This window comes from Enhydra lutris, unplaced genomic scaffold (genome assembly GCF_002288905.1).
Source record: "Enhydra lutris kenyoni isolate GAN:26980312 unplaced genomic scaffold, ASM228890v2 scaffoldscaffold53, whole genome shotgun sequence".
Taxonomy (NCBI): domain Eukaryota; kingdom Metazoa; phylum Chordata; class Mammalia; order Carnivora; family Mustelidae; genus Enhydra; species Enhydra lutris.
In genome coordinates this window covers 3,141,313-3,160,021 of record NW_019154137.1, presented here as the reverse complement: position 1 = coordinate 3,160,021, position 18,709 = coordinate 3,141,313, and the positions used below count along the sequence as shown (strand labels likewise).

Below are 18,709 nucleotides of genomic sequence, written 5' to 3'. Positions count from 1 at the left end.
GCAGAACCTAGCTTTTTTTTGCCAAAAAAAGTGGTTTTTTTTCTATCTTTTGATCTGAAAAACACTGAACTTTCAAGAGTAAAGACCCCTCTTTACTTACAAATAGAGACACTGATATAACAGGCTTCAGAACGCGCGGCCAGAAGCGGCTAACTACTCTGTATGCCGGGATTTGTAGTCCGTTAAAGAGTCCTTCTAGCCAACATGGCGGAGTTGTTAATGACGTGAGAAGAGCGACCCCGAGGGAGTATGGGCCGCTAGGGGATTGGGCGGTGTGGGGAGTCGACAGGCGGGAAGTTAAGACCAGGTGCTAAAACCTTTCCTTCAAAGGAAGCTTAGCGCCCTGAAGTCTCGCGAGATTTTGGCGGGACCCAATGGAACGTGGGGCCTGGCTTATCACCAGGGGCGCTTGTTGGGGGCGGAACTCGACGGGAGTGGGCCGGGCGTCGTAGGTGCCCCGCGTAGCGGCGTTTAGGCCGGGCAGCCTCTGTGAGGAGCGAAGCCGTGGCCATGAAGGAGGAGAAGGAGCATAGGCCTAAAGAGAAGCGAGTAACCCTGTTGACTCCCCCGGGGGCCACAGGCAGCGGCGGTGGGGCTTCGGGCGACACCGCCAAAGGGGAAGATAAGCAGGATCGAAATAAGGAGAAGAAAGAGGCGCTGAGCAAGGTGCTTGGCCGGCTGTTGGCCCGGGAGAGGGCGGGACGGGTCCGCCACCCGCGAGGATGGTTGGGAATGGGGCTGCCCTCTTCCTCTCCCAGTCTGCGCTTCTGTTTCTTCACCTGAGTGGAAATCGCGTCACCCTGTTTTCATCCATTCGTCCGAGATGGGGGGGTGGTTCCCCTTTCGGCCAAGCCCCGGGGTGCGAGTGAGAGAAAACGCGGGGGGGGATTCCCAGACGAGAAGCTTTAGGTCAGAGCTGTAAGATGATGGAGGGGGAGCGACAGTAAAGAGAAAGAGGAATTAAAAGGCTAATTGGAGGGGGATTATTAAATGGTGAGGGGGCCAGCAGGGGTGGGAGGAGTATTAATGGAGGCGAGTTGAGCGTGAGTGGGGGGGATTAATGGTCCGGGGACCAGGTCAGTTTCATCCTATTTGGGGAGCAACGACGGAACTTTTAGTATTCCTTAGAGTTTTTAATTCTTTACGCTGAATAAAGAAGGATTTTGTTTTACGATGTGTCGGATGTGGTAGGGCGATAATAAGTCAAATGTTCCTGGCACCCAGAAAGACCAGGGTTAGCCTACTAATTTCTTGCTAATACATCTATTGAAAAATGGGTGCTAGAAAATGATGCGAAAACCAAGTGAACTGCGGGGCTTCCGTTTAATAGAACCTTAAGATTTTCCTTTCTCCATGCAGTTCTCATTTCTAAGAGTTTATAAAAACGGCATTATTACTATGTTTGAGTAATTCTGAGCATTAGAATAGTTTTCTACTGGGTTTTTATAAGTGAGCTCATCTTTTAAAGACCGTCTATTTTCAGGGGCAGTGATTCAGGTATGACAGAAAACTGATTTGTACTAATTTGATTTTCCTCATTCATTTCTTAAGGTGGTAATTCGGAGATTACCTCCCACTTTGACCAAGGAGCAACTTCAGGAACATCTTCAGCCTATGCCGGAGCATGATTATTTTGAGTTTTTTTCTAATGATACTAGGTAAAATGAATAAAAGAGGGTGGGGGTAAATGAAAATTTTTCATCCATTCTTTTTTTAATCCTACTGTGTTTTTTTTTTAAGATTTTATGTATTTATTTGACAGAGAGATCACAAGTAGGCAGAAAGGCAGGGGCGGTGGGGGGGAAGCAGGCTCCCTGCTGAGCAGAGAGCCCGATGTGGGAGTGGATCCCAGAACCCTGAGATCATGACCTGAGCCAAAGGCAGAGGTTTAACCCACAGAGTCACCTAGGCGCCCCTATCTTATTGTTTCTATTTGATTTTTGAACTTGTCTCTTACAATATATGCATACTTGTAATTCAGCCAGACACCTGCAAGCACATTTACATAATTGCTTTCCTCTCTGCAGTCTGTATCCTCATATGTATGCCAGAGCATACATCAACTTTAAAAACCAAGAGGACATTATTTTGTTCAGGGATCGCTTTGATGGTTATGTATTCCTTGACAATAAAGGTGAGTCCTTGTAACTGAAGGGGAGTTTCTTTGTCATTTGTATGTTTAAGACAATGTGTGTATCACAGTGTTTTCTCAATGCCTTCATAGCTTTTCTAAAATTCTGGGTGATAAAATGTGCAACATTTGGAGAGTTTTACACATTTGCTGAGCTTACTGCAGTCTTAAAAACAGATGTGTGACTTTTCACAGCCCTTGGGTATTTTTATTAACCTGTTACTTTTGTAGTTTGATCCGCTGAATGAAATTACCACTGTTTTCTCTTCCTGTGGCAGTTTTGTTTGCCCTGGATTAGATGATCTGTTGTTTTGACTATTTACTAGTTATAGCAGTAAATACTGATAAATGACTCTTTGAACTTGTACGACATATTTTAAATATTTACTTGACATCTTGCTTCAAGGGCCAACATTGATTTATTTATTTTAATTTAAATCCTTTAAGCCAGTAATTCCCAGTTGGAATACGGTTCAACTTTCTAATTTGTATTTGTACTTAAAACATCGAACTGGATGATCTCTCACTTTGTATCCAGGAGTCTATAGGGAAGAAAAACTTCAGCCATAACTTTCTTTTTATTTATTATCTGCCACTTGCAGCAAAGTGGTCAGGGAATTTAGCCAGAGAATGTCCAAGCTGCCATTTATCACTTTTCTTTTGGCTTTGTGATCATAGGTAAATGACGTATCTTTTTGTTGGGCTGTTTCTCAGTATTACTTCGAAGTTGGTAAAAATGAAATCTTTGTCAGGGAATATGCCAATAAAAGTTGAAGGATTGCCACTACGTTTGATCAGCTTTTATTAATCCCCAGTCCCCTTCCCCCACCAAAAGCAGTTATTTATCCACTCCAGCTTTATTCCAGTAGATAGCAATGTGTTCCTTGAAATCTGAGCTGTGTTTTAACTTTTTCTTCTCTTTCTTATTCCATATAATTAAACACGTGATGAATCTTGTTAATTTATTGTTTTTGAATATCTTGTTCGTCTACTTACTAATACTTTCACATTGTGTCCTTCCCTCCTAATGCTTAGACAACCATTGTCTCGAAACTTACAGACTTTTCTTTTTCTTTTTTCATTTTTGTATGACTAACTCAGTCTGTTATATTGTCATGAAATGAGTGTTTTTGAAAATAGTGATTTAAGATAGCAGTTGCAGGGGGGAAAAGTCCAAATTCCTTAGCCTGGTAGTCAAGAGTCCTTCAGAGCCTGGCCTCACTTCTGGTTTTTTTTTTTTTTCCCAGCCCCTCTTCCACAGTTCATTCTGCTTCAGTCTGGTTTACCTATTGCTTCTCAAATAGATCAGTTAATAAGCTAATCTGATTCTGCATTCCCTAGGATTTCCAAGATCATGTTTCCTCCCTGACCACTTTGTGATGCCTTCTGGTCATTTCTGCTTACTCTATTCTGGCTCACATCTACATGCCAATGACAGTGTTTTATACCCTTTATGACATTATTCTAGAGCAGGGATCTGGTGTATTTTCTTTTTCCAGCAGTCACTTGGTTTTTTGTATTGAGATATAACTCGCATACCATAAAATTCAGTGGTTTTTAGTATACTCACAAAGTTGTACAACCATCACCACTATGTGATTCTGGAATGTTTTCATTACTCCAAAAAGAATGCTATAACTGTCAGCAATCATCTCCCCTTCTCCTTCTTCTGGACATTTCATATAAACAGAATCATATAATATGTAGCCTTTGTGACTGCCTCTTTTACTTAGCATGTTTTCAAGATTCATCTGTGTTATTGCATATATTATAACCTGATTTCTTTTTTTGTTTACATTCTTTTAAGTGTGGTAAAATACACATAAATAAAATTTACCATCTTAACCATTTTAAGTGTATAGTTCAGTAGTGTTGAGTACATTCACACTGTTGTGCAACCAATCTCTAGAACTTGTTTATCTTGCAAGACTGAAACTCTATACCCATTAAATAGTAAGTCCCCATATCCCCATTTCTTTCTCTTCCCAGCCCCTGGCAACTACCATTCTATCTCTGTGAACCATCATTCTGTATAAAGTTGACCATTCTAGGTATCTTGTGAGTGGAACCATATAGTATTTGACTTTCTGAGGTTGGCTTATTTATTTAGCATAATGTCCTCAAGGTTGATCCTTGTTATAGGGTGTGTCAGAAATTCCTTTTTAAGACAGAGTAATACTCCGTTGTGTGTATACGTACACACTACATTTTGTTTATCCATTTATCTGTTGAGGGACATCTGAGTTGCTTCCGCCTTTTGACTATTGTAAATAATACTCCTCTGAATGTGAGTGTACAAACATCTATTCAGGTCTCTGCTTTCACTTCTTTTGAATATATACCCAAAGGTGAAATTGCTGGGTCATAATGTAATTCTATTTTTAATTTCTGGAGGAACCACCATATTGTTTTCCATAGCAGCTGCACCATTTCACATTCCTACCAGTTATGCATGAGGGTTCTAATTTCTTCATGTCCTTGCCAACACTTGTTATTCTCTGTTTTTTTTTTTCCTTTAAAAGCTGCCATTCTAATGGGTGTGAGGTGATACCTCATTGTGGTTTTGATTTGCATTTCCCTAATGGTTAGTGAGGTAATAGTTTAATCTTTTCATATGCTTGTTGGCCATTTGTATATCATCTTTGTAGAAATGTCTATTCAAGTCTTTTGAACATTTTTTAATTGGGTTTTTTGTTGTTACTGAGTTGTAGGAGTTCTTTATATATTCTGTATATTGATCCCTAATCAGTTAAATGATTTGCAAATATTTTCTCCCATTCCATAGGTTGCCTTTTTACTCTGTTTTGTCCTTAGATACACAGAAGTTCTTAATTTTGATGTAGTTCAATTTACCTATTTTTCATTTTCATTGCCTGTGCTTTTGGTGTCTCCTGGTGTATTTTTTTAATAACAGTTTTATTGTGATATGATTCACATGCCATAAAATTCACCCTTTTAAAGTGGTTTTTTGTATATTCACAGAGTTGTGCAGCTATTGCCACAATCTAATTTTAGAATACATTTAGCACTCCAAAGAAAACCCCATATTCCTTAGCAGTCATTCCCCACTCTCCCCCAACTATGCCCCCCCGCTCTGGGCAGTCACTGATCTTCTTTGTATCTCTATAGATTAGTCTAGAGATTTCTGATTGTATTTTTTAAATGAAAATTGATCTGTAGATTTTTCCCCCCATTCATATTTTGTGAATCAAAATATCACACTTGTAGAAGTTGAATTTAAGTGAATATTGTATTTCCCTGCCATATCTTTGCATTATGTTTTCAGTGCGAATTTGGGCTCCTTTGGTAACGCACTGATTTTAGTTGTGCCCGTGTGATTTATGCCCATTGAGGGGCCCCTATTCAGATGACTCCCAACCAAAGAGGCCTAGAGAGCAGTGGGTTGACTCTCTTGCATCCACTTTGTGACTTCTTTTGTTACAGCAAGTGTGGTATTTTTTCTAAACAGGTCAGGAATATCCTGCTATAGTAGAATTTGCACCTTTTCAAAAAGCTGCAAAAAAGAAGACTAAGAAAAGAGATACCAAAGTCGGGACTATCGATGATGGTACAGTATAGCTCTAGTTATGTCATGCTCTTGCCATGGGTTTTTAAAAAATATCATCTTTGTGGGAATTAATTGGATTCCAGTCTTTTAAATAGGAAAACATACAGAATACAGTTCATGAGAAATGTAATTCACTGCTGAAAGCTTTGTTTAATTGTTACAATGGAAGTGGGTTTCCTGTAGAATTCCCACTCTTCCAGCTACTGCCATTTCATTCCTCCACCGTCGAGCAATATATTGTTGACTGTTGAGCAGTAAATTACCGCTGGTTTGTTGATTAGAAGACAGTGGGGGAAAATGAGATGTATCGAAGTGCAGCTCCTTAAGGTCTCATACTGTTTTATGATTTTTTTTTTTGGTTCCTATTTTTATAGAGGGGAGGTTTATCATTGAGAGTTGGGATGGAAAAATTTTTATACTCAGGTAACAATATAAAGTAGCTGAAGTGGCCTGTTTTTTTTTAGGTTTTGAATATGCAGCAAACTGCACACATAGTAATTATATTGAACTGGAATAGAGGAACTGAAAAACTAGAATAATTGCCATATGGGGTAAACTGGGTCCGTATTTTGAGCTCTGTGTAATGTTATGTTGGATAAGGCCTTAGCTGTAATATTTTATATCTGATTGACATTTTGGAATCGTCTAGTTTGATTTCCATTATTTTTTATAGTAGGTATTTTATAAAGAAAACATGGAAAAGATTCAACACACAGGTACTTACTGGTTATATCACAGATTCAGATCTGGGAGACCAGATCAGTGACATGCTTCCCAGTGCCTAGAAACTCCACAAATACAAGCAATGGAATGACTCAGATGTGTTACCCTTTCTGATGTCAGATGCATCTAAAAAACAACTCCAGGAATTACCATCAACTCCAGTGCCGCATGTAGGACCTCAAATTACCTTTCTGGAACACCTGATTTTCAGGTGTTGGGTTTACTTAAAGCGAGGTATACCTACACAGGAATTGCTTACATGCTATCTATTAACACTGTGAAGGTCCCATAACTACAACTTTCAGTTCTCACGTAAGTGTGACTCTGGGTTAGTTGGAGCAGTGACTTTTAAAACCAAACTACTTAACATTCCTGTGGTGTCTAATTATCCCTGACTCCATGTTATACCAGGCTCCCTTAGTATGTATGGGGGGTAGGAGTTCTGAGAGTAAGGGACCAAAAAAGCCCTAAATGGTCTAGTGGGTGTGTTTAGGTTTATTTTTAATATTCCATGAAAGTTTTGTTAAAGTCTACTATATTTTCTGTTTACTTAAACAATGATTTAGATCCAGAATATAGAAAATTTTTGGAAAGTTATGCTGCAGATAATGAGAAAATGACATCTACTCCAGAGACACTGCTAGAGGAAATAGAAGCAAAAAATAGAGAATTAATAGGTAAGTGGGCAATAGGAATTAAGGACAATTGCTTTTTCTTCAGAAGACTTGTCTGATTCCCACTTCTGGCAGTTACTAGCTGTGTGACCATGGGGAAGGCACTAACTTCTCTGAGCCTCTGTTTCTTCTGCTGTAAAATGCAAGTAGTACCTGCCTCACAGGGTTATGTAAATGCTTTGAGAAGATGGGCAAAATTCTCTGGGACCTATTTTAATGTCACATAAATATAAGTGGAAAAAGTCTAAAGACCCATGGGACCTTTAGATATTGGTAAGCCTTTGAAGATGAACTGGTATTTTCTAGTAACAAGCAGCTCACATTCCTGAAAAAATATTGAAAATATCAAAAGGTGAAATTAGTTGCTGCAAAATTGAAGACTTCTTGAGAAAGTCTAGTTTGGATGTTCTAGTAGTAAATTGTCACTCTTCTAGTAATAAATGGTCACTCCTCTATCAGCTCTAATCATAAGCAAAGCCCCTGACCCAAGATTTCCACTCTTAGGAATTTATCCAAAGGAAGTATGCTTTCAAAAAGCCAGCTATAAGGTGGGGTGCTGGGGTGGCTCAGTCAGTTAAGCATCCCGACTCTTGATTTCGGCTCAGGTCATGATCCTCAGGGTCATGAGATCAAGCCCTGCACTGAGCTCCACACTGAGCATGGAGCCTGCTTAAGATTCTCTCTCCCTCCCTCTGCCCCTCCCTGCTCTCTGTCTCTCTAAAAACAAACAAACAAAAAAAAACGCAAAACACTAAAAAAACCCTAATTACAAGACTAGATAGCATTATTCAGAATATTGAGAATTACATATTCTTCTAAAACTATTTTTTTAAGATTTGTTCATTTATTTGAGAGAGAGCACAAGCGGGGAGGGGGGCGGAGGGAGGGGCAGAAGGAGAAGCAGACTCCTCAATGAGCAGGGAGCCCACGGGGTCCAATCCGAGGACCCCGAGATCATGACCTGAGCTGAAGGCAGATGCTTAAACAACTGAGCCACCCACGGGCCCCCTAGAATAGTTTTTATTAATAGATGCAGAATATAAGCCCATCTCTAATGGTTTCCTTAGAATAAATTCCCAGAAGTGGAATTGTGGGGTCAGAAAGATTAGATATTTTTAGCTCCTTCAGTTTCTTCCCAGTTGAACAGATTTATATTCCCATCTGTAAAACAAGAGAATGTCCTTTGCACTCCATTCTCACCAACACTGGGAATTGCTCTTTTAAGAAATTGTTTTAATTTGAATTTCTTCACTTTTTAAAAAGTATTTTAAACCTTCAGAACTGAAGTAGAATATTGTGAAACTTCTTTCTGATAATGTACATGTGAACTGTTTTAAGGGGTATACTTTTCCCACCTTGGGTGGTTGGCAGGGAATGTCAGAAAATGGAATCCTTTCTAGGGGTGGATAAGTATTATTAATAATCTGTTTACATTTATGTAGCTAAAAAGACAACCCCACTTTTGAGCTTCCTGAAAAACAAGCAGGTAAACCTTTTGTTTTTATAGTTCTCTCAATACTTTTATTTCATTGGTTCATGGTCTGTAAACATACGAGCATTGGGATCCTAGAGGAGAAATAGCTGCTTTTTCCACCCTTATTCTTTAAAGATTTGGCTCACTGGCCTCACTCTCTGGCCCACTCCTTCAGTCTGGTTGTTGGGCCAAGGATTCACTCTGCAAACCCAGAGAGTCTTTAGCTTATTCCAGAGACACTCCCTTGATTTTCTGAAAGTCTCTGGAAATATAGCAAGTCAACAGTGGGAGATTGATACCAGCAGGCCCTGGTCTTTATTCTCATATTCACAATGGGGTGGGGAGGGGGTTAAAGAGATAGGATGCCCCTTTGTAGAAAGTAGGAAGGAAAGACGATCCAATTTAGTGGGTGCCCACCATACCTTCGGGATTAAGTTTCTGGTGGAGATTATCTTGTTGGAAGGCTTATGTTGATGTTTCTTTCCAGAGAATGAGAGAAGAAAAAAGAGAAGAAAGAAGGAGGCGAGAAATAGAAAGGAAAAGACAAAGGGAAGAAGAGAGGAGGAAATGGAAAGAAGAAGAAAAACGAAAAAGGAAAGACATAGAAAAGCTGAAGAAGATAGACAGAGTTCCAGAAAGGGACAAATTAAAGGATGAACCAAAGATTAAGGTATGAAAATAACTTAAATTGACTGCATGTTGCTAAAAATCGCATGTGTCTACTTCGTTAAATATGCATGCATCTTGTGTTGGTGTAAATACAGTTTTTTGGTTTTGTTGTTGTCTTTTTGGGGGGGGGGAGGTGAACCAACAGGAATCTTTTCAATACTGCTAATAGTATTATTTTTTAAAATTCGAGATAATTTCAACAGATTAAGTAACTTACATGATATTTCTTCAGTGAAGATCTGCGTTATTTTTATCATTGCGAATGTTCAATGTCTGGATTATTATTCTCTCAGTTCTTCATAAGTAAGGACTTAGGGCTGGCTGGCATGAAGTGTGGGTTTTATTCAGCTTTTCCTTCATATTTGATACATGAAGTTGCCTCATCTGTTTGTTTTCCACTGTCTTCAGGTACACAGGTTTCTGTTACAAGCTGTGAATCAGAAAAATGTAAGGACCAAGTACATGATACAGAGCATCTAGTATCATGTCACACACACAGGTCTTAGTTAATAATAAGTCCTTTTGGTGGTGGTGGTAATGATAACCTGTAGAAAACTCTTCCCTGACTTGAGTCTTCTTCAAATCTGAGCCATTTTAAATTTCTACCTTAGAAGGAAGCCCAGGTGCCTTCCTGATGCTCTGCTGGGTACCCAGAAGCTTCCACAATATACAGCTAGAGGACAGCTGTGCCTAAAGAGCTCTTTCTCTTCACGTGCCCCTCCTAACTGGTTGCCTTGTGGGAGTATTTAGGGATAAACACCCTGTGTCACATGCTTCCCCATTACCTTCTTTCATCTACCGGGAATCTGTGAGTGGCAGATTCTGATGGACACGCTGCATCTAGGAAGAGGAAAACTTGTAGAAAAATCCCAGCCTTACTGCTTCCCTTCTGAGGGCATGGCTTGGGCAGCTCTTGCTCCCACAAACGTTCTGGGGAAGTACCTAGTACTTTAGAGAAGGTCAGAAAAAATCTCACAGAGGTGGTGGCAGGGTCTCCTTTTATCTCCACAAAACTAAGCAGGCCAGGGTTTATTCCCCACAAGGCTCTCCCGGGCTCATTATTGGCAACAAGGAGCTTGGCAGTGGGGTGGAAGGTTCCCATCTTCATTCCTTCTAGTGATCTCTCTCTCTGCCATGCCACAAGCGACCTGACTTGCTATTCCTGTCAGCAAGGCAGAAGGTAGAGCCAGCCATACTAGAAACATTCATCAATGTTCTTAAGAGAGTAATGAACATCCTGGCTTCTAACAAAGATGTTCATTGGAAAAATAAGAACACTCCCGATGAAGCCTCACGGGGAGCCCTCGCTTTACATTGGTGCCTCCTCGGTGTCCAGCTCGGACTTGCCGTCTGCCGTGGCTGCGCGCTGAAGTACTTCGCGCTTCAGTCTTGCGCTGCTTTGCCTTTCGCTTGGTGACTCGTGTGCTGCCTTCACCCTGAGACGAAGCTTTGTGTGATGCCTTCACTCTGAGACTCGAAATTCTTCCATTTTGCCTAAGAATCTCTCTGAATATCCGACGCTTGGGGGTATTCTAGAGAGGTTCGTGGCAGTGGTGTGAGAAAGAAACTATTTTGTTAGCAATTTGGACTTTATAAAGCACGTTTATTTTAGAACTGCATTGTCATATATATGTGTGTGTCTCATATGTGTGTGTGTGTGTGTGTGTGTGTGTGTACACACACATATATATATATATGTGACATTGAGCAGAGTTCCTACTCAGTAGAAATGGAACTTCACAGTCCTGTGAGGTATTTGGATTTTTAAATCAAATAATGAAAACTATGATTGTACCATCATAAGTGTGTTATTCTCAGGTTCAAGGCAAAATTATTCTTGCAATGGATCTCTCCTTTGGTGACAAAGGCATTCGTCATTCCAAGTACTACCAGAAAACAGTCCAACAGCAATCTGCCTAGCATTTTAAATTTGTGGCTTATTTTCCGCATCAAGCGATATCAATATGCCAGTTTGCTACAGAGGGAGTACTTGGAAGTGGGCTGACCCATCCAAAGCCAAAGGAGTGTTGATCCCATTGCCACAAGTGATTAAACCACTTTGAGTGGATGACACTTTCACATTAATGGCATCTTTTTGGTCAATCACTGCTCTTGTGCTCTAGTCATTCACCTGTAAGTTGAAGAGTATCTGCAGAAAGAGGCCTTCTATAGCCTAGATTCAAAATATTTAGTATATTATTTTCTTTGATAGAATCAGAAGAGAATGTCCCACCCTTCAAAATAAGAATAAATTTGTTCTCTTTAAAGCTACTCAAGAAGCCAGAAAAAGGAGATGAAAAAGAATTAGATAAAAGAGAAAAAGCCAAGAAACTGGACAAAGAGAATCTGAATGATGAAAGAGCCAGTGGGCAGAGTTGTACCCTGCCCAAGCGCTCTGATGGTGAACCTAAAGATGAAAAGCCTAAGAGGTCAGTAGTCAAGGGCTCTTTGGTACACTTGTTTATGGCATATTTCTACGTGCTAGTTTTACTGCCGTGTCCGAGACTCGTGCCTGAGTTATGAGGGGTAGGGGGATGAGAAGAGAGGTTTCAAACATTCTAGCACCTCAATCTGGGCGAATGACTTCTGGTGTGCACTTTTTTTTTTTAACTGTTTTTCAAAATGCTAGTATTTTTTTACTCTGCTCCAGAAGTGCCCCCTCACTGTAGTGGCCAAGTCCTAATCAGAGACATGTGCATGCGTGACCCGACAGGCTTTGAGGGTGTCCGCTCAGATCTGTTTCCCATGCAGGCCCGAAGAGGAGAGTGTCCGAGACTACCGGGAGCGGGAGCGGGACTACGAGCGAGACCAAGAGCGCATCCTGCGGGAGAGGGAGAGGGAGAGGCTGAAGCGGCAGGAAGAGGAGCGCCGCAGGCAGAAGGAGCGCTATGAGAAGGAGAAGCCTTTTAAAAGAAAGGAAGAAGAATTGAAAAAAGAGAAAGAAGCCCTTCGGGATAAAGGAAAGAAGACTGAAAGCACAGAATCAGTAAGCAGCTCAGAAAAAACTGAAAAGAAAGAGGAAGTGGTTAAGAGAGATCGCATAAGAAACAAGGTGCTGCTTTTCGTTGTATCTCTTTTCATGAGGCTTTTTTTTTTGCCTGCAAGTGTAAAGGAAAGGGCCAGCTCACTGTTTATGACAGACTTTTTTATTTATTTATTTATTTTAGATTTTATTTATTTATTTGACAGAGAGAGATCACAAGTAGGCAGAGAGGCAGGCAGAGAGAGAGGGGGAAGCAGTCTCCCCGCTCAGCAGAGAGCCCGATGCGGGGCTCGATCCCAGGACCCCGGGATCATGACCGGAGCCGAAGGCAGAGGCTTTAACCCACTGAGCCACCCAGGTGCCCCATGACAGACTTTTTTAAAGAGGAAGTTGAACTATCTGCAACTTTTTTTCAGTCTCAGTTGGGTCCTTTTATTAACACTGTAGAAATTTCAAACAGACACAGAAGTAGAACAGAGAATATGACACACCCAGCTTCAGCACTTACCAGCTCGTGGCCAACCTTTCTACTCTGCCCCATCCCTACCTCTCCTGGATTCTTTTTTTTTTTTTTTAAGATTTATTTATTGAATTGAGAGAGAGAGAGTGAGCAAGAGCAGGAGGGGCAAAGGGAGAGGGACAGAGAATCTCAAGTAGGCTCCACACTGAGTGCAGAGCTCGACAAGGGGCTCAGTCTCACAGCCCCGAGATCAGGACCGGGGTCGAAATCAAGAGTCGGACACTTAACCGACTGTACCACCCAGGAGCTGCTGGATTATTTTCAAGCAAATCCTAGACATATCATCTTCTTTAAATACATCAGTATTAGAGACAGATTTTTTTTTAAGATTTTATTTATTCAACAGAGAGATCACAAGTAGGCAGAGAGGCAGGCAGAGAGAGAGGGGAGGCAGGCTCCCCACTGAACAGAGAGCCCGATGCGGGGCTCGACACCAGGACCCTGAGATCATGACCTCAGCCAAAGGCAGAGGCTTAACCCACTGAGCTACGCAGGCGCCCCCAGATTCTTTTTCTTAATACAATCCCAATAACATTTTTATACTAAAAAAAAAAAAAAAATCCTAATAATTCCTTAATGTCCTAGCTACTATGTTGTTTTTCCGAATTGTCTCACTAATAACTTCTTTACCGGCTCTAAACAATGTCCACAAATTGTATCCTTTAAGTCTCTTAATCTAAATAACCTCCCCTCCTTTTGTTTTCCTGCCATATATTTGCTTCAGAAACCAGTTTGTCCAGAGGAGCTATCGGCTCTAAATTGGTTGGGCTAATTATATCCCTGTGGTACCATTTAACATGTTTCTCTATCTTCTCTGTTTCCTTAAAAACTAGTAGTTCTATCTGGGGCAGGGGTCAGCAGATTTTTTTCTGTAAAGAGCCAGATGGTAAATATTTTAGGCCTTGTGGGCTATATGGTCTCTGTTTGAACCTCTAAACTCTGTAGGAAAGCAGGCATAGATAATATGTCAAAGAATGAGTATGTGTGCCAATCAGACCATTCATAAAAAAAGGTGGCTCCTCACCTACAGGCCTGAATATATTCAGGCTCTGTTTTTGGCAAAAATACTTCATAGATTGGGGCACCTGGGTGGCTCAGTCAGTTGACTCAGGTCATGATCTCAGGGTTGTGGATTGAGCCCCACATCAGGCTCTGTGCTTAGTGGAGTCTGCTTTTCTCCTGTCCCTCTCCCTCTGCCCCTCTCTCTGTACTGTCTCTCTCTCAGATAAAGAAAGAAATCTTAAAAAACAAAGAATGCTTCATGAGATGGAGGGGTGCCTGATTGGCTCAGTCAGTAGAGCATGCAACTCTTGATCTCAGGGTTGTGAGCTCAAGCCCCACACTGGGTGTGGAGATTACTTAAAAATAAAATCTGAAAAAGAGAATACTTCATAGATTGTGTTGTATACTTCCTGTTGCATCATATCAGGAAGCGTGTGACCTATGGGTGTCTTTCTAGTGTAATGTTCTGATCAAGCAATAGCAATTGTATTGTGGTTATGGAACAGGATGTCCTTGTTCTTTGGCTATACAAGCTGAAATATTTAGGGATGAAGGGTCGTAACGTCTGCAGCTTGCTCACAGGTGATTCTGTAAAAATCACATGTATATATGTGTACTAGAGACAGAAGGAGCATGTGACAAAATGTTTATAACTGTGACTCTTAAGAGAAGGGTATTAGGTATTCATTGCACAAGTTTTGCAACATTTCTATAGATTTAAAATTTCTCTAGGTGATAAAGTTGAAAAAACAACTGATCAGTAGGTTCAGGTATGGTAAAGCCTGATCCATCTACCATAAAAAATTTTAGCCTGAGGGGCGCCTGGGTGGCTCAGTGGGTTAAGCCTCTGCCTTCAGCTCAGGTCGTGATCCCAGGGTCCTGGGATCGAGCCCTTCATTGGGCTCTCTGCTCAGCGGGGAGCCTGCTTCACCCTCTCTCTGCCTGCCTCTCTGCCTACTTGTGCTCTCTCTATCAAATAAATCTTTAAAAAATAAAAAAAAAATTTAGCCCAAAATTCAGTTTATACAGGAAAGGCAGGATAAACACTTGTTCCTTTCCCTTTATGTACCAGCATTCAGAGTAATGAGCTGGTGTCCCAGCCACTTCTAGGTAATCAGTGAGTTTTGTTTTGTCGCAATAATTTGTGGATTTAGAAATATTTGGCACATTCCAACTTGTTGTTACCAGTCATTGTCCTTGTTGATGTTTACATTGTTCCTTCTTTGCACAGTGGGAGCCCCATCATCCATTTCATTAAATACTATGCAGGAATCTTAACCTGTTTCAACATTTCATCTTATAAAAATAGTGAAACATTTTGCTGGAATTGTTCAGTTGAGAATAATGCTTTAAGGCTAACTCTCATACACCAGGGAGAAAGGGTAAGGAAGGCTCATGTGATTTTTTTGTTGAATTCAAAAAGGGCCTAACGTCTAAGTTTTCCAGGATCCTTCTGTCATAAACCACACATGTTACTTGAACTGAGAGGTACGTGATGACTTTATTGAGGCTTATTTAGGAATTTGAGATCTAAAATGCCACCTAGAGAGTCTCAGGCTGGGGTGTTAAGTTGCCATACATGAATTAAGAAATAATCATGTTTGTGGCAAGTTGCATAGGGTCCGAGCTCATAATCTCAGGGAGGTCTCCACTTAAGACTGCATTCTTTATTACTGTTTTACTCCTATGATCTTCTTACGTGGTAGTGAATGTTAAAGTCAGTTTACTGATGGGGAAGAGAGACAGGCAATGGCTGAGGTTTCAAAAGAAAGGAAATTCAAGCTAATTCAGTTTATCTTGAGATGGTTAAGAAAATTAGATTTATTGAAAACGTATCGTAGGGCTATAAAATAATACTTAGAAAGTGGTTGCTTTTATTTGGAGATGGGGAAAGGAAGTGGGCAGTTAGAGGCAAATTAACCATCAGTACTGTCGGTTTGATCTCGTAGGAGTTGTTTTTGGTATACATCAATACATAACTTATGACTGTGAAAATCCCCTATAAATGTTGAGTAGCAGTGTTGTAACATGAACATTTAATTTTACTTTAGGATCGCCCAGCAATGCAGCTTTACCAACCAGGAGCTCGAAGCCGAAATCGACTCTGTCCACCTGATGACAGCACCAAGTCTGGAGATTCAGCAGTAGAAAAAAAGCAGGAAAGTGGTATTAGCCATAGAAAAGAAGGAGGAGAGGAGTGATAAGTCCAGAAGGCCTTAGGTGTCCTGACTGTCTAGGCAGCCAAAGAGCATGTATTAAGCAATCCAGAAGTGCCTTCAGGGCAAAGGAGTAGAGAGAGAGAAAGGGGATCGCTGTGCTAGTGGGGTACACTGCGGAGGAGTCTGTTTTTTTTTCTTTGCGTCAAAGCAGGAACCTGACCGCAGGTTCAGGTTGGAAGTTCAATTTCATTTTTTATGCAGTTCCTACAAATTAACTTTAAAGTGTCAGACAAAGATGGGGGAGAGGACATGCATTGCAATTTGCAGGCAGGAAGGGTCAGGTGAGGACTTCATTAGGTATGACACAAGGAGGGGGGAAAAAAGACAGCTGGTTCTGAGAGCAAGGTTTGTGAAATCCTGGATTGAATTCTCTTCATTTGAGTGGAACAGAGTCACTGTGAAGTCTTGTTCAGATCTAGTTACATTCATTGTCGGTGGTAACTTGACTTTGTGTAGTGTAGGTGCAACAAACATGTAATTGTAGTACAAGGACAGTGGAGGATATAACAGATTTTTGCCTGTACAAAAATTTAAAGTCCTGTCGTGTCTATATCCTGTGTCCTAAAGTTTTAGGATTAGTTTTAGTTTTTTGTTTGCTTACATGAGCTTAGCACAAAGAGTATTTTTAAACACCTCCTTTTTTGCCTTTAGCAGTTTTTATATTAATAAGTAAAATTTTAACCCTTGTTTGGTTCTTGACAATCCAGTCTTCGTTTTAATCTTAGGTCTCTTGATCTGAGTGCACACCCTTTCCAGGAAGGAAACCGTACCAATATTTGTTCCTGTCAAATAGCAACTTTTGTCCTGGCTTGTTTTGCATTGATGTCAATAAATAACAGCATCGCTCAAGTGTGAAGCTCAGTGTATTTGTTAACTACTAAATAGCTATTCATTTTGAGACATTAAATTTTCGATACTGAATTTACCTCTTCGGTATTTTGAAAGGGGATGAAGGATACTCATTTCTGCCTTCACTGGCATTATGCCTTTATTCTTCCCACCAAGAAGATCAAATCATGGTTCACTACTCTTGTTCCACAAAAACCAAAATGTCTGGACAATATCCTTGAGCTGCTGCTTCATGTCCATCCTGCCGGCTTCTCCTCACGTGGCGTCAGTCTGCCCTTACTTAGTAAGTGACCGTTTTAGTTTAACTCAGCTTTGAGAAACCAGTATCCCGGGAGGCAGGTAAAGAGGATCGAAGATGACTAAAAGAATGGTCCTCAGCTGGGAGAGAGGACTAAAATACAGGAAGGGCAAATTTCAAAGAGAATGGCTGGCAGCGGCCCACGCCTCAGAGAGGTCAGGGAAGCTGAGATGTGTTCACCGGGCTTGGCAGTATTGAGGTCAGTAGTGAACTGCTGAGGCAGAAACCACGTTACGGGGAGGGGCGAGTGGCAGGTAGGAAATGTGGACGGGGAAGCTGGATGAATGGACCTTGGAGCTCAGAGAAGAGGTCTGGGCTGGAGGTACAGATGGGGAATTCGTCTGTTTTAGGTGACCATTGAATCCATGGGTCCAGATTTAGTCACTTAGGGAAAGCGAGTGAAGAAAGAACAAGCAGACCTAGGGCCCAGCCTTGAAGAACCATAAGGTTACAGGTAAGGAAAAGCACCGTCAAAGACAGAAAAGGGATAGCCAGAGAGGAGGTGGGAAACCGGCAGACTCCAATACTCCCTAACCCGAAAAATTGAAGAAGGCAAAGGAAGTGGCCATTAGGGTGGGACGCTGCTGGAAGGTCAAGTGTGATGCCTGAGAAAAAGGCCATGGTTTTCTACGAATCTCTGATGACCTGGAATTACAGGGACTGGAAGCCAGACTAGGTTGAGAATGGTTACAGCATAAGACGTTTGGCAGTGAGAAAAATGGAGACAGGTAAATGGCGGCGAGGAAGGATTATTTTAAATATGAGAACTACCAAAGCATGTTTAGAAGCCGAAAGGAAACCTCAGAAAGACCCAAGGGAAGCGATTGTCCGCTAGGTCTCCTGCGAAGGCAGGTGGCAGCAGGGCAGCACGGGGGAGAAGGAGAAGCAGGAGAAGCAACGCCCCGCAGCCGCTAGTCCTGAGCTGGTGTCACTTGCCTCCCGCCCCAGCCTGGGACCTGCAGCCAGGCCTCTGGAGGCTGTGTTCCCATCAACACCTCCGTCGTCTCTTCTACTCACCCTTGCCAGCCCAGACTCGGTAAACCGCGCTTCCCTATGCCCCTTAACATTTTTCCACTTACTCACTTCCGCAAACACTGATCACCGGCAGTAGGCTAGGCCCCGGGGGTCCAGACCCGAGTCCTTGTCTTTGAGAAACCATGGTCTGGTGGTGGCAAGAAGCAACTAGAAATCACCAGAGCGAGGTGCACCATGTAAGGAGGGCTAGGACGGCACAGCCAGGTGTGGGCCGCACCTGCCCCTAAGATGCCAAGTGTTGCCGGAGACAACCCCGCAACCAGATCAACCGGCGAGACTACCGGAGGGCCCTCCACCCTGCCCAGCAGTTGAAATCTCACCGATTACCTTCCCGCAGGGCCGCCTTGCTCTCCCTGGCGGACTCCCCTGGCTCTCCTGGGAGGGAGGGGGCGAGGACCACTTCCTCGTAACTCATCATTTAAGGTCTCTGTGAACACCAGCTGCTGCAAACAACAGGAAAGCGTTCGTTCTGTTTTTGCCTCCTTCAGATAAAGGTTCAGTTTGTTTTTGGGGGATAACAACAGGACGGAGACAGCTAAGACGCTGGATAGCAGAACATCCGTG

At 41.9% G+C, this 18,709-nt stretch overlaps 1 protein-coding gene across 2 annotated transcripts; it reads left to right on the top strand.

The window, feature by feature from the left end:
• The first annotated feature begins 453 nt into the window (after positions 1-453).
• LOC111157269 (UPF3B, regulator of nonsense mediated mRNA decay) lies at positions 454-16,813 on the top strand. Of its 2 annotated transcripts, XM_022518551.1 has the most exons (11): positions 454-666; positions 1,552-1,658; positions 2,028-2,134; positions 5,601-5,699; positions 6,989-7,099; positions 8,539-8,582; positions 9,058-9,240; positions 9,648-9,686; positions 11,508-11,668; positions 11,991-12,291; positions 15,796-16,813. In XM_022518551.1, the coding sequence occupies exons 1-11, from the start codon at positions 511-513 to the stop codon at positions 15,943-15,945; spliced, it is 1,458 nt and encodes a 485-aa protein (XP_022374259.1). In that variant the 5' UTR covers positions 454-510; the 3' UTR covers positions 15,946-16,813. The 2 variants fall into 2 exon arrangements, with proteins under 2 accessions (XP_022374259.1, XP_022374260.1); XM_022518552.1 differs by lacking the exon at positions 9,648-9,686.
• The last annotated feature ends 1,896 nt before the right edge of the window (positions 16,814-18,709 follow it).

Bases quoted from the DNA above. Each gene is read 5' to 3' on its own strand.
- LOC111157269 (XM_022518551.1), top strand. From the start codon at position 511: ATGAAGGAGGAGAAGGAGCATAGGCCTAAAGAGAAGCGAGTAACCCTG. The intron at 11,669-11,990 runs GTCAGTAGTCAA...TTTCCCATGCAG, and splicing joins AAAGATGAAAAGCCTAAGAG to GCCCGAAGAGGAGAGTGTCC. The intron at 12,292-15,795 runs GTGCTGCTTTTC...ATTTTACTTTAG, and splicing joins GAGATCGCATAAGAAACAAG to GATCGCCCAGCAATGCAGCT.